Source organism: Bombus vosnesenskii, unplaced genomic scaffold (assembly GCF_011952255.1).
Source record: "Bombus vosnesenskii isolate JDL3184/JDL3185 unplaced genomic scaffold, Bvos_JDL3184-5_v1.1 scf7180000013293, whole genome shotgun sequence".
Lineage (NCBI taxonomy): Eukaryota > Metazoa > Arthropoda > Insecta > Hymenoptera > Apidae > Bombus > Bombus vosnesenskii.
This window is the reverse complement of record NW_022882944.1, coordinates 4,062,522-4,076,414: the sequence shown is the minus strand read 5'-3', so window position 1 is coordinate 4,076,414 and position 13,893 is coordinate 4,062,522. Positions and strand designations below refer to the sequence as shown.

The window sequence follows — 13,893 nt, the reverse complement described above, 5'->3', positions numbered from 1 at the left end:
TGTATCTGTTTTCCAATATATAGATTCGTTAAAGTAAATAGCAATAATATATTATAACGATTTTATGATTGAAATTAAAATATTCCATACATTTTTGAGTTTATGAGTGCCTATATTGAATATCTGTTGCTACAATAAATTATACATTTTAATTCAATTATATGTATACGTAAAGAGTGAATGTTATAAAAGATGGTGTTCCTGTACTATATTTTTTAATATTATGCAAAACTAGATAAACTTAATTGAATTGAGATTGTAAAAGCTATCGAAATGATGATACAACCTGCTGTTACCAACAGAGGTAAACTTAAAATATTATACTTAAACATTTCAATTTTTTATTTTTGATTTCGTAAGAATATCAGCTCCTCATATAATAATAAATTGTGATTATTTTAAATTAAGAAACTTAGGTTTGTTTTAAGAATATATAATTTACAAAATGTATATAATTTTTAAAGATCAGTTTGTATCTCCTTAATGTTTTCTATACTGATAGCGTTAATGCCATATTGGCGCTCTCTTCAGTTGTAAATACAAACATGAGATAGGTGATTTTATTTTTACTTAAAGTCGCGTAAATGAATAAGGAACATATCTTGATTGCATAATAATTTGTAATGAAATATGTTATTTCTAATAAGAGGATGCTCGCTTAATAGTTACCAGTACTGTAGAAATTTCATAGCTAAGACTAAACTGATCGAATCGTGTTATCCAGTGTTCCTTAACCTCAACAAAAAGGCTAATCTATCTATATGCCAATTTTGTTCGAAAGCGACTTTATTTGTAACTAATGAGCATGTTAGAAAATATTTAGATCATCTTATGAATGCGTATCAAAATGGTGATGAAAAACAAGGAAGTATTTCTGATATTCTTAAAATACACGAAATCCCCCAGTTGCTGAATGAGAAAATTAAGATAATTGAGAATATAAAGGATTTGAACGATCTTGGTAAGTACTTTGCATTCATTTACATTATCGTAAATTAAAACCCTCTTTCCTGATTGTTTAACAAATCTATATAACTTATGTTTTAGTACCTGAGAATGAAGAAATGAAAGATCTTATAAAAAAAGAAGATTTAGCATATGCACGACAGATATCACAGATTGACGGGAAAATTTTAGATATTATTTTACAAAAAGTAGATACTGAAAATTATGATAATGTTGTTATGGAGATAATACCAGGTGTAGGTGGTCAGGAAGCTATGTTGTTTGCTAAAGATTTATTAGTTATGTATGTAAATTATTTTGATCATTTAGGGTTTAGTTATGAGACATTGGAACAGTTTGAAAGTGACATGGGTGGGTTAAGGAGAGCTACTTTATTAATAACGGATAACAATGCTTTCAAGAAATTAAAATATGAAAGTGGTGTACATAGAGTACAAAGGATTCCAGCAACAGAGAAGTCTGGTCGTTTACATACCAGTACAGCTGTTGTAATAATCACACCAGAACCCAAGGATGTTGATATCAAGATAGATGAGAAAGATTTGATAATAGAATCAAAAAAAGCATCTGGAGCTGGAGGTCAACACGTAAATACTACAGATTCTGCAATTAGAATAACTCATATACCCACTGGTAAAGTTGTAATTTGCCAAACCAATAGGTCTCAAATAAAAAACAAACAGTTAGCACTAACAAAACTAAAAACTATATTGTTTGAGGAACAATTGGACCAACAGGTTTCCCTTATTAATAAAATACGTAAGAAACAAATGGGGTCGAGATTGAGAAACGAGAAAATCAGAACATATAACTTCAATCAAGATCGGATTACGGATCATAGAATATCAAATGGCACAATGCACAATTTAAGAGAATTTATGGAAAATGGAGCAGATCTGGAAATACTGGAGGATAGGCTCTACAAGGATATGCAACCGAGGACCACGCTGGAGATTATAGAGGAGATGATGAGTCAATTCAAATAACACTAGTCCAACATTTGCCATTTTGATAAGAAATGATTTTCATTTTACATAGGCAAGCCATTGTACATAGCAAATTGTAATAAACTCTGTGTAATACAAGTAACATCATTTGTTTTTCGGATGAAAACTCGCCACGTCTTCTATCAATAAAACCTTTCTGTTTCGTTTAAGGAAGCAGAGAAGTTATTGAATTAGAGAGATCAGTTGTTTATTTGAAAAACACACAACAAGATTTTGTTTCTTTTTTTCTTTTACTTTTGTTTCGTTTTGTCTCGTAACCGCGTGTCCAAAGGCACACATCCTTGTAACTCTCATATAATACATTAATATACAAAATTAATATTCGTAATCTCTATAAATATCAAACGACACGTTTTACATCGGTTAATGTACAAAGCGCTGTGTGTATGTGTGTGTGTGTGTGTGTGTTTCATAGTGTCATGAAAGTATAACTCTTATATACGACCCTGCTCGCATATACGTAGTTTCCTATAAAATTCTACATAGTTGAATGCTCCAAAAATTAACATTAGCGACCGTGACGAATTAAGTTCGTGGTAAATGCGATTTCATCGTTTCCTCACAATTTCCTTCAACCGATTATCCCACGAAATGTAGGTGCGTCCTCCACCTACGAGCGTTTCTCGCGTGAATTAACTTCCTCCTTTGTACCACACTTTAAATCTAGATCTTAAACGCGTCATATGTATTTCGACCGCTCTAGAATTTTCTTCCTACGCAAGATTGGTCGAGTGTATGATTTGTAGAGTAACTAGCAGCGACAGTATTTGAATGAGCAATGTATTTTACGTTTCCTTATTCAATATTTCTATACGCGATATTTCTTTTTGTTAAGAAAGTATACTTTTGACTACTGCTTTCTTGTCGTCTTTTCCGATCTATGTAGATTTATAAAATTTTGATTATATCCATCTGTTAGCTTCCTTTTTTCCATTCCACTCATACGGGCAAAGAATAAGCGCTGTACAATTTTCGAGAATTTGATTAAGTACCTATAACAAGTCTAAGAAATATAATCGAATGAATAAAAGCGAAGAGAAGGATAAAAAGAAGAAACAGAGCAGGGACGTATATGAAATAGACACCGCATTGCGTTTCAGGCAGTAAGATTGTTTTTTAGGACTAGTTCGGCACCGATTCACGGGTATACATCCTCTTTAAATTTCGTTAACCCTGATCCCGTGACATAGTATAATCCTTGAGGTACATTGATGATTGGACCAATTAGTATAAAGGTGCAGACCCTGCTTGCACCATCGTCAAAGTACCATTTAAGGAGACAGTACCAGGACTCGGAGAATATCTCCCTATTATAGCGTCGCTATAAACACTAGAACATCTTGAAATCGCGATAACTATAAAAACGAAAAAAAGAATATCGATCGATTCGTAACGAATAATTACGAATTGTACTTTTCTTTCGTTTAATAGCTTTTCGTAAAACGTTGATAAATGTAATACGTTTTTGCGAACCCGAAAAACGTTCTAAGGATATCTATATACTGCATAGCATGAACGGCCGTGAAGATAATCGTTCCGTTTGATAATCGATTCCGAAAAAATCAGTAGCGTGTAAATTTGTAACTGAAATTTTAATCGCCTTCTATCTCTTGTCTTTCGTCTTAAATCGATCCAATGAAACATTAATGTTGACCAAAAACGAGTCGATGAACCAAAGTGTAAATTAATGATAAAAGAAGAAGGAGGTAGACATTCGGCGCCACATTCGAAGCCAAACCGCAAAGATCTTTGATCTCGCTCTCCCTCGCGTGACTACGAATACAGGATTGAGGTCTCTTTCGTTTTAATGAAGTGAGCGCCTTCTGGCATACCAGTGAATTATTCTCGTAGATTATTTCTTCTGGAATGACGCTCAAAGGAGGCATCATCATTTGCTCGCAGCTCTCATCAATGTTCACAACCAGGAGAAGCATGTTACTGTATTCAACTGGTTGCACGATGTATTTACATCCTGTATTTGCGCCTACATCTGTGTTGGACAAGTTGAAGGATGCGTTTCGCAAATACAGATATACCTGATAAAATTGAAAGAAGAATGGTGTAGTCTCGTCGCGGTAAAATTGGAAAATATGTCACAATGCAACTGATATTTTATGAAGTTTACCTCTTGATCGCAAGCTTCTGGTCGTGTTCTATTGATCAAAACCTTTTGATCGAATAGCCTCTCATCCTTAGGATCTATCGGTGGTTTCTCTTCGCTTTCCTGATAGTCTTCATGCATACCTTCATCTTCGTTCGGATAAGCATACGCTTCTGCGTAGTCGGATTCCCAAATTCCAGCTTTAGCCCAAGCCCAGGCTGCTTGGCCGATGAGCCACGAAACCATCTGTTGCATGTGTTTCCATGGCTAAACATGTAAATACAGTAACTCATTAAAAAATATCATTATATATTTGTACGCAATTCTTCATAAACATTTTACTAATATAAGTAGAAAATAAAATGTTCTTACCGTCAACAAAATGCTTCCATCGTTACTAGTTTGCTTACTTTTGAAGCAGACTGCTTGATAGTCGAATATTCTGATTTTTTCGAAGACACCTTCTTTTACCAAACTAGACATAATTGGTCCTTTCAGTTCACCAAAGAATTTCCCAGCATCAAATTTATCTTCGGCTGCGATCACGTATCCATTGTCGTCGATCAAGTAGCAGGCCCAGTCATCCGCAGCGCAATCTGTGCACTTTTCACCTCCTTTGCAACTAAATGTAATATTCTGAAAGAGAGCCTGAAGAGCGGTATGTTGGAATTGGAAACCAACAACCGCAGCTGGCGCCTTTTCCTTATCAGTCCCTGAAGAATAAAATAAATAATTCACTTCAATATTTTCATCCGATCTATCCTTCCGAACAACTTCTAAATTTGTTTTAGGTCACTTTCAACCTTTTAATCTTCTTTTAATTTCTTCAAATTTATTTATCTTTTTACGCGACACTTTACCGATAAATATGGCACGACTAGCAGTGACAAGAGTAGTGTTGTCTGCCCCTTCCTCGTCGATTGGCACGGAAAAGACGAAGCTATCGGAATTCACGTAGTGCTGTTCCACAGCACGCTTGTACCACACTTCGTCGATAGCTCTGGGATACATCTTACTGAAGTGATCATCAGGAATAGTTTCTTCTTCGTTTATCATGAAGTCTTTCCATCTTGTCAGACCACTATGGGTAGCCATGAAGGCAAGCGTTACGCCGAAACGTTGTTGGAAATCTTTCCTACAAGAAAGATGGTATTAGATATATGCGGAGGATACATTCTTTCCTTAAAATCCAAGTTCTTTATTTTCTAAGATACTTTATTTTCTGCTGTGATGCTATATTTGATATGATACTGCATTATGGGAATACTGGCTGTGGTTACTCATTTGCTTCGCTTCGTTTGATATTTTTTGAGTTAGAATTTGTTATTTATAATAGATTATCATGGAAAGCTTCACAAATGAGTTTGACTACTATACAGAATAATAAAAATGATTCTCCAGTTTTTCAGTCGCCAATGTCCTCTTCCTCTTCAAGGTTCCAATACTGAAGGTCTATCTTCTTCCTCGGACTATAATACCTTTTACTAATCAAATGTACAAGGAATAATAAAAGAATAAAATACAGATTGTTGAGAAGATTTAAGGAAAAGAAACATTAAATGAATGTTATAAAAAGGTATGTCCTTAATAGTAACAGAGATGATAAATTAATCAACATCAAAAAGAATCAGCAGAGATAAATAAAAATATACGAACTGTAGAACGAAAGTTTGTACAAAGAAAAAAGCAATAGCACATTGTAGTCAACTGGTTAACTTCTAAAAACGTAAGGTGCGTTTATGATGGACGTTACCTGGGCAGCAGATTCATCAGCCTAGCTAAAGGTCTGCATGGCGTCAAAGTGGTCAGTATTAGTAAAAAAGGAAATGGGTGCACTTTTTTGTTAAAATTTTGACAGAGGAAAGAATATAAAAAGAAAGAAACGAGAGAAGAACTGTGCAGAAAACGTAAAAATATAGAGGGCACGAAAATGGGGGCTCACCGAACCTATTTAATGGTACAGTGGCGTTATAAACATTTTTTTCAATCTTTTTAATCTCTTTTTTAACAATTTTAACGATTTTTCTCAAGAGAAAAGATGATATCCTATCCTTAATATCCCCAGACCATTGAAGCTTCATTTAATATATATTTTTAAAGCGTACAATCCACCAAGAATGCTTTGCTATTTTGTTTTAAAAATAAAATCATATCGGTACTCACCCTGCCTCTTCGCGTGCAGTTTTGGGATTCGCGAACCATTGGGTTACCTTTGCATCGAAAACCAGACTCAACAGAAGATCCCTGTCGCAGTAATAAGAGTCTTTGTCCGCTTTGTATGGTGTAGCTATTCGAATAAAAAAATTTGTCAGTTACCATTTCATTTTATGAGGATATGATAAAGACAAAGTATGCGGAAGCTTACGTTTTGATTTGCGGTGAGTGTCATTACCGGAATTCGTGGCTGAATATTCCGGTGGCTGGGATGGCTGTTTCATGTCATTCCACCTCCAGCCTGGCTGGCGGGTTCGCTGTAGGAAGTGCACAAGCTGCTCTTCCGAGGTATTAAACGGTCGGTCGTCTTCATAGTGATACCTATATCAGAGGATTATTTGATTCATTATAGTTCTACCAAGAAATAGCTGAAGAATAAAATTGTAAAAAAATAGGCTATTGATTACTTTATATTTATTCACTTACTTGCAGTACAGCCAATGTGGATGTACCCGCCAGTTTTTACCAGTGAAATAATCAGACACGTTCTTGCCTATAACGGGAAATCTTATTAAGATATGATTAACAAATAATCGGAAATGTAATGTAACGATGAATTAAATTAGTGTGATCGCAATGTATTGGTCAGAAGAAGTTTAAAGAATTATTCGTACAAGAGACGTAAAGTATCCGAAGAGTTTCTGAGATTTAGACCAGAAGTTTGAACATTCCCATGATTGTATGTCCAAGAGGGAGAGATAACTTTATTTCCGCGGCCTTTTTCATTATATACGCAGGCAAAAGTTGCCAGCTTCTCCCGCAAATGTGCATGCTCGGTGGAAAGTTTGCAATCAAACTTCTACCGAACTTTTCACGTTGCATATATATCTATGCTATTGAATAAAACATTGAATTCTATTTACAGGCACCGTTGAAAAGTTTCGAGACGAAATTCTCTCGATTATTAAAAGTTCAGCGCTCGCAGATGCGTCTGACTATTTTAATTCTTGAATGTTGCTGGTTTAACGAGATTTGTCTTTAATGTGGGGAATTACAAGAATGCAAAAAAGAAACATTATTTTAGTTATTATTGAAATGCATTTTACGAACGTACGTACCACTAACGTGTGAACGATGTATTTCTTCGGTTGCGTGCACGCGATAATTTCCAATGTGTTCATGTTCCGGCAGACTAACCACCACCGTGAATGGTGTATTTGGTATACCTGTGTAATCGTACTTCCTCCTTACCCTACCCACACGTTTCTCCAGAAGAAACAGAAGAGTTCAAAATTAATATTTCTGATATTATATTGTTCTAATTATAATACCGATCTTAATACAACTCACCATATCATCGTAATGATATTTCGTGTGCAGTGTCACGCTACCGTTTTTTTGGTCGACCACGTCATCCCGAAGCTGTGGATAAATTTGTGGATATTACATATATAGTAGTAGGAATTATTTATTTTTCGAGAAGCTAATTTACATGTACCGTAATAATTCCTTCATCGAACTCCCTGGGTTCCCTATCCTGATCCATCAGCTCAACCTCCGCCATGTCGACGCTATTGTACGCTGGTTTTAGGATGCCCTGAAACTATATTTCCACCACCATAAATAACTGTAATGACATTCGTTAGGTGATTTCGAGTTGTATCAAATAATTTTAAAGAGAAGTTAAATACGAAGAAAATTCCTTACCACTGGTCGGAGGTCCGGATGAATCAGGATGAAACCGTTATTTGTCACAATGAACGCGTATCCATTGACGCCAAGCTGTTTTTGAAAATAAAAAGTGACAATTAATATTTTATTTCTAATAGAAGGAAACGCTAAATGTAGTCTACTTACTAAATGTGGCATCATGAGTTTCTGTATCTCTTCGATAGGAACATCCGTACCAGCGACGCCGAGCAGATCTGCGATTCGTGTCTACACAAAGAATCATGACAACGTTTTAATGAAATCCAGTAAACAAATGATTAATTTGTGTGTCAAAATTAATTACAAATCATCATCATCCCAAGTCGCATAACCATAAGCGTATCTACCTTCTCCAATATAAACGCTATCACAATAAATTCGTCTAATGACACACGTTCTAGAATTAAATAACGATAGTTACTAAAAAAGAAAAAACAATAGCAATAATAATAATAATGTTCACTGACGATACTGCTGGACGTATAACTAGCTCAACTACGTTCTCAATAATAACGATAATAATAAGAACGATACACAATAAGGACAATAAACGTTTGACGCAGGCTATCCTAAGTGTTAATAATCAAATCACAATTAGCCACGCCGTTATCGTTCCGATAGCCGTCTATTTTCCTCCAAATTTACTGCAAAAGGATTCTTTATCGAATACTAAAATAAAAATATCAATATATATATAAAGTGAATACTGCAAAGGAATAACCGAGGAATCTGATGAAATGTAAGTTCATAAATTTTGTCCTATCTTTTTTTCTCCTGTCTTTTTTTCTCTTTATGTATTAGTAGAAAAAAGATGGCCATAGGAACGATGCTCGAATTAATTCTACTATGTTACTTGTCTAGCGAAATCTAGCACTCAATAAAACTGATCAAATTGTACCACGTGTACTTGGTACTCATTTTATATCCAACCAAAATATTCTCTCTTGTATTCAGTATGAGTATACGTATACATATATAGACACTGCAGAACCAGAAGTTCTTCTACGAGTCTCAATGATAATAATAATAATAATAATAATAATAATGGTAATATCAAGAGGAGGTATCGTCGTTCGCAATCCAACAGGCGAGCGGGATTATCCGCTTTTTTCTACTCGTCTCGAACAGGGCACAGGGTAGACTAAAGTACCTAAACCTACCTAATGATTAAACTAAGTTCAATACTAATGTTAGACCAAAGTAAGATACCAGAGAGACGAACGTAGACCTAAATGTAACGAAAGATTGTTACGCGACATCGATTTCATCCCTGGATATCCACGTCTCGTTTAAAAAAATTGCTATTTCCTTAATTTACATTATCTTACAGTAAAATATAGGTTTCGTCGTCGACATTACAAAATAAAATAATTGTCCATTGCTATTAAGAAGAGCTCTAGATCAGGCAGATAAATTTTCCATTGGTAAACGTGGAGACCAGAAAGGACCAAGTCGCGTACTTGAATACAATAAGGTGAAAGGATGGGTACAGGGTTCTATGCATTGAAACAACGTTGCTTGTGTTTTTTGTTTAGCTGCCAACCTCTCTTGTCTCTGTCACCCAGTATGCTTCGTTCACCAGCACCTGCCTTGTGATGTTCTGTGGACAAACAGGAACTTAAAACCAAAGGAAAAAATGCACTCATTGCGGAGGTGATTTGCGCGATTAAACGTTTATCCGTCAACGAATAAAGAGGGTAATACGACACGTGTTGATATCGTCTGATCGATCGAACGAAGGCAGTGGAGTGAAAAGGGGTTATCATGGGGAGAGCGATGATTGTGAATGCCTGCTTGCTCGAGTGTCTCGATAATACCACCATCGTTAATTTCATTTCATTCAATAATATACATAATCACAAAGAAAACCTGAGAATCGCTCATTTGATCGTGGCGTGATCGACTAATTGATTGATGTTCGAATTCTTACAAATCAATGTATACACAGGTATAATAGGTGTATCTCACCGTAAATAATTATTAATAGAACGGGGTTAATGATAATCTGCATACAGCGACAGGGACGTTAATCTATTCTCGATATGTAATAACACAGGTTCCAGGATATTTTTAATGATACCTAAAGCTGAATCTTTTATTTATGCACCATGGATATCGCATCATGTGACGTTGCATGTAATTGCATATATGTAATTGCATCGGGTATACTTGAATTTCGAAATTTTTCATATCAATCTTCACCATCCGAGACAGAATATAATTTTTTGTAAGAATATATGCAGAGAATCTAACGTAACAGTTACGACGTGTCCTAGCACGTTTCTAGAGAATTAGTTTCTTTAATTGAATCGTATAAGGAAGGAAGATCTTACCGCGTTCTCTCGTCGGTCGAACACCGGCATGCTAACCGAAGTCATTAGCCTGTATTCCTGAAGATCGCCGCTCTGGTCGTGCGATTTCTTCTGCTTTTTCACGAATCTGCGATCTCGTTCCTCGGCATTGAAGAATCTTCTCCTGCTGTGAAGCATGAGGAATCTCTCTTTCTGTTCTTCGCTTTCTCTTTGCTCCCACAACCAATCGGTCATCTTTGGATCTGTCACGTCGGCGTAGACTGGAGTCCAGATCGTTGGATGATCCGTACGACCGAGAACCAATGGTCTTGCCATTACAGGAACATATTTAAGGACCTAAAGACGACAATTTGTTAATTAATTCACCCAATTGATATATAAACTAAACTGAAATATAAATACCGATCAATTTAAAGTATAAAATAATTAAATATACCTCTTCCCTCACTTCAGCCAAGGTGCAGAGATGCACGAAGTAACCTCTGTTAGCACAGGCCATCCACTGCACCTCCTTTACGTCTGCCACTTCTCTGCCAATCAGATAAGTGAACATTCTGACAGGCATATCAGCTTTAAAGGGTTCGTTGGAATTATCTTCCCAGTTGTATGTCTCGAAGATCTCCTTGTAGTTATAAGGAACGCCGTCTGTTATCAGCATAATCGCTTGGTTGCACCTGGCTCCTTCCCTCTCGGTTCGGTAGGTTCCGAGGAGCTCGAATGCGGTGGTCAAGGCCAGGGAAAAATTCGCAATCTTCTCCGTGTCTAGATTCATGATAGCTCTCTTTAATTCCCTCACGTTCGCTAAATTAGCTTGTACTAAGGTGTCGTTGAAACATGGCACCACCTGGAATACCATTTTTCACTGATTCCATAACTGGTTATCATAAATATGATCGATAACTAACTCATATTTATCTTGTTATAAAATCTAGCTGTTCGCTCTTAATATAGGATCATTTCTGTGTCAATTACCTCTTTCGTAACATTGGAGAACGTTATGATGTTAACAAAATCATTGTTTCCAAGAGTGTCCAGAATATTATTCACTACGTGTCTAGCAATTTCTCTGCGGATCCCTGTCATACTACCGGAAGTATCTATAAGAATAAGAATGTCTTTTGGACTGGTAGCTGCCTCGATGTACCAACTTCTGGTTCTGCAGTCGAACAAATCCACAGGCTCCATCAACCAGTTCATCGCAGGATACTGTCTCATGAAACCAGTCGCGCTACCAAAATATTGCCAAGACAATGAAGGATCTTGTTCGTAGTTGTTGATGAAGGTTTTATCCAACTCCTCGGACCATTTGATCGCTCTAATTACGTTAGAGGCTCGATCATAGACATTCGTCGGAACGTGAACTGCCGACATGGTCAAATTGACTTGACCGCCGAAGTGAGCACTGTGTTTCAGATCGATCGTGTTGTTCTTTGCGTTGATATATAAGAAGGACTCCGGAGGATCGGCATCTGGAGCGGACAAGGCTGATGTTTCCGCGACATCCATGATTCTCTATGGTAACATTATAAATACGACATTTACGAATTGCATGATTTTTACCTAAAAGCTGACCAATTGTCGCAGATGTTATAATCTATATTATTAAAGGCTTTTTATAAATAAATTTGTAGCGTTAGGATTTATTTCTAGGCTGGTTAGATCAGACTATGTACCTTAATAGCTGATATCTTCGATTCCATCATGGCTTTGATGTCTTTAGCGATCTCGTGGACTAAAGCAGTGCCATCACGTGGCTTCACCGCTGCCTGTTTGTAGCTCTCGGTGAACTTGTCCACGTTGGTCACAAACTTGCCCAACTGCGACAACTCGAAACCTAACTGTTTTGCCCATGTTCCCACTCTGTACAGAGAATAAATTTCAAATGGTCGCACTATTAGTGTGTACTACTAGTCTAACATAATGTTATGTTATATTATTTTAACGTTATGTAAGCAGTGGATGTATTTAAAATATTACGGTTTACCAATTGGAGACAGATTGAACTCCAAGAAATTTCTTATAACTGCACGAAATAATAAGTCAAATCTAAAGGTACCCATATAATTTGTAAATAATTATACAATTATCTATCTAAGTATCAATTGTCAATGCTCAAATGTCATCAAATGTTTCAAAATGCCGATAATACAAAGAATATAAACGTGTTACATGAAATCCATAAACTCTACCGTTCCCCGTTTTCAACATTCTACGTCTCTTGTAAAATCTCCAATTATTCCAAGCGACCTTCGCTAAAACTACAAAGGGACGACCTATACAAACATACCAACGAGGAACGTGTATCAACATCCACGTTTTCATTATATCAAGGGTTGCGCATGTGGACTAATCGTAATAAACTCCTGACAATTCCAACCGTTCTATCAACTACATAAAATTCGAACGTGGAAAAGGAAAAAATGGAAAATTTCTCATGTACGAGTTACTGGATGAATAGTCGTTTCGAACTTACTTGTCGGACGATATGCTGTCACCATGTGCCTCGATCAGGATCAGGATGACGATAGCAGGCAGGAAACGGAGCCTCATAACTCTCGTCTTCTTCGGCGCTCCGGTGTTTACGCGAGGACACGGTAAACAAAACTGAGGCCGAGAGAAGACTCGCGTCTGACATTAAGGATACTCCGGTCCGACCGTAGTCGTTGTCGTCGTGCTCGTCGTCGTCGTCGACGTCGTCGCCATGCAGTGCGCGCACCGTTCCACTCCGGACACCACGGTACTCGCCAGTATGGTTTATCGATCGTTCGGTGAGACGTGGAGCTTGCGCGCGATGACGAGCAGAGAGGCGTCGGAACGGCCGGCGAGTCTCGACGCCGCGTCGCCGTTCGTATAAGCATCCTTACGAAATTGATAATAATGTTTGTCTCTCGGAAAAGTCACCTTCGAGCTCGGCCGCCCTTGTTTTCCCAAAGATTTTCGTAGCGGTGATTCTCGTAGTTATTGTAGGTGGCTGATGTTTTCGCAAATTTATAGAATCAGGGAGAACGTTCGAGTTCTTCGTTGATTTGACAGATTTTCGTAGATTTCTTGGAATATGAGGAATATGACGGAGTTGATAAAATATAACGATTGATTGGTTTAAGAATAAAAGGATTAGTGAATCTATTGTTTGATTTGAGAAAATACCTGTTATGGTTATCGTCGAGATTTAAGAAATCGTCATCCTTGAATTTTTTATCTTGTTTAGCGATAGGAAAGAGGAGATGAGGAATCCAATGAGTTGGCGTTAATGGAAGATTTTCTAAAACAGGCATTGTTGAATAATTAATTTTTCTACATAGAAAAAAAAAACTGATTGGAAAAGATTGAAAAAGAAACTGATTAATTTTGATTAGCCATTTTTAACGAGTATAATTTTATTCGATATAAGAAAATGGAATAAAAAGTTACAATTAAGCTAGCGAAGGAGTTATGATCTGAATATCCGAGCGGAGGAGGGAACAAAACATTTTCTGGGGCAAGCTCCTTTCACCCTATCAACAGACATTCCGACGCCAACAGAAAATCGTATCTTGCATGGATAGGGAGATATTTCGTCAGGCTTTATGTTCTCTTTTCTTCGCTACGATCGATTCGTTCTTCGATGTCTTTGGTCCACAAAAAAAAAAAGAACATAGTCTGC

At 36.7% G+C, this 13,893-nt stretch overlaps 2 protein-coding genes across 5 annotated transcripts; one reads left to right on the top strand and one right to left on the bottom strand.

Moving 5' to 3' along the window:
• The first annotated feature begins 488 nt into the window (after window positions 1-488).
• On the top strand, window positions 489-2,055 carry LOC117232897 (peptide chain release factor 1). The gene is made up of 2 exons (XM_033492662.1): window positions 489-961; window positions 1,048-2,055. Exons 1-2 carry the CDS (start codon window positions 631-633, stop codon window positions 1,950-1,952), a joined length of 1,236 nt encoding a protein of 411 aa, XP_033348553.1. The 5' UTR covers window positions 489-630; the 3' UTR covers window positions 1,953-2,055.
• Window positions 2,056-2,143: 88 nt separating this feature from the next.
• LOC117232878 (voltage-dependent calcium channel subunit alpha-2/delta-3) lies at window positions 2,144-13,003 on the bottom strand. Of its 4 annotated transcripts, XM_033492605.1 has the most exons (19): window positions 12,724-13,003; window positions 11,924-12,110; window positions 11,223-11,762; window positions 10,687-11,094; window positions 10,272-10,586; window positions 9,482-9,538; window positions 8,086-8,166; window positions 7,936-8,010; window positions 7,727-7,831; window positions 7,579-7,650; window positions 7,347-7,494; window positions 6,715-6,781; window positions 6,440-6,609; window positions 6,238-6,361; window positions 5,828-5,860; window positions 4,935-5,209; window positions 4,447-4,787; window positions 4,099-4,341; window positions 2,144-4,009 (listed from the first exon to the last, which is right to left on the bottom strand). In XM_033492605.1, the coding sequence occupies exons 1-19, from the start codon at window positions 12,798-12,800 to the stop codon at window positions 3,617-3,619; spliced, it is 3,711 nt and encodes a 1,236-aa protein (XP_033348496.1). In that variant the 5' UTR covers window positions 12,801-13,003; the 3' UTR covers window positions 2,144-3,616. The 4 variants fall into 4 exon arrangements, with proteins under 4 accessions (XP_033348496.1, XP_033348497.1, XP_033348498.1 ...); XM_033492606.1 differs by lacking the exon at window positions 5,828-5,860; XM_033492607.1 differs by lacking the exon at window positions 9,482-9,538.
• Between the last annotated feature and the right edge of the window lie 890 nt (window positions 13,004-13,893).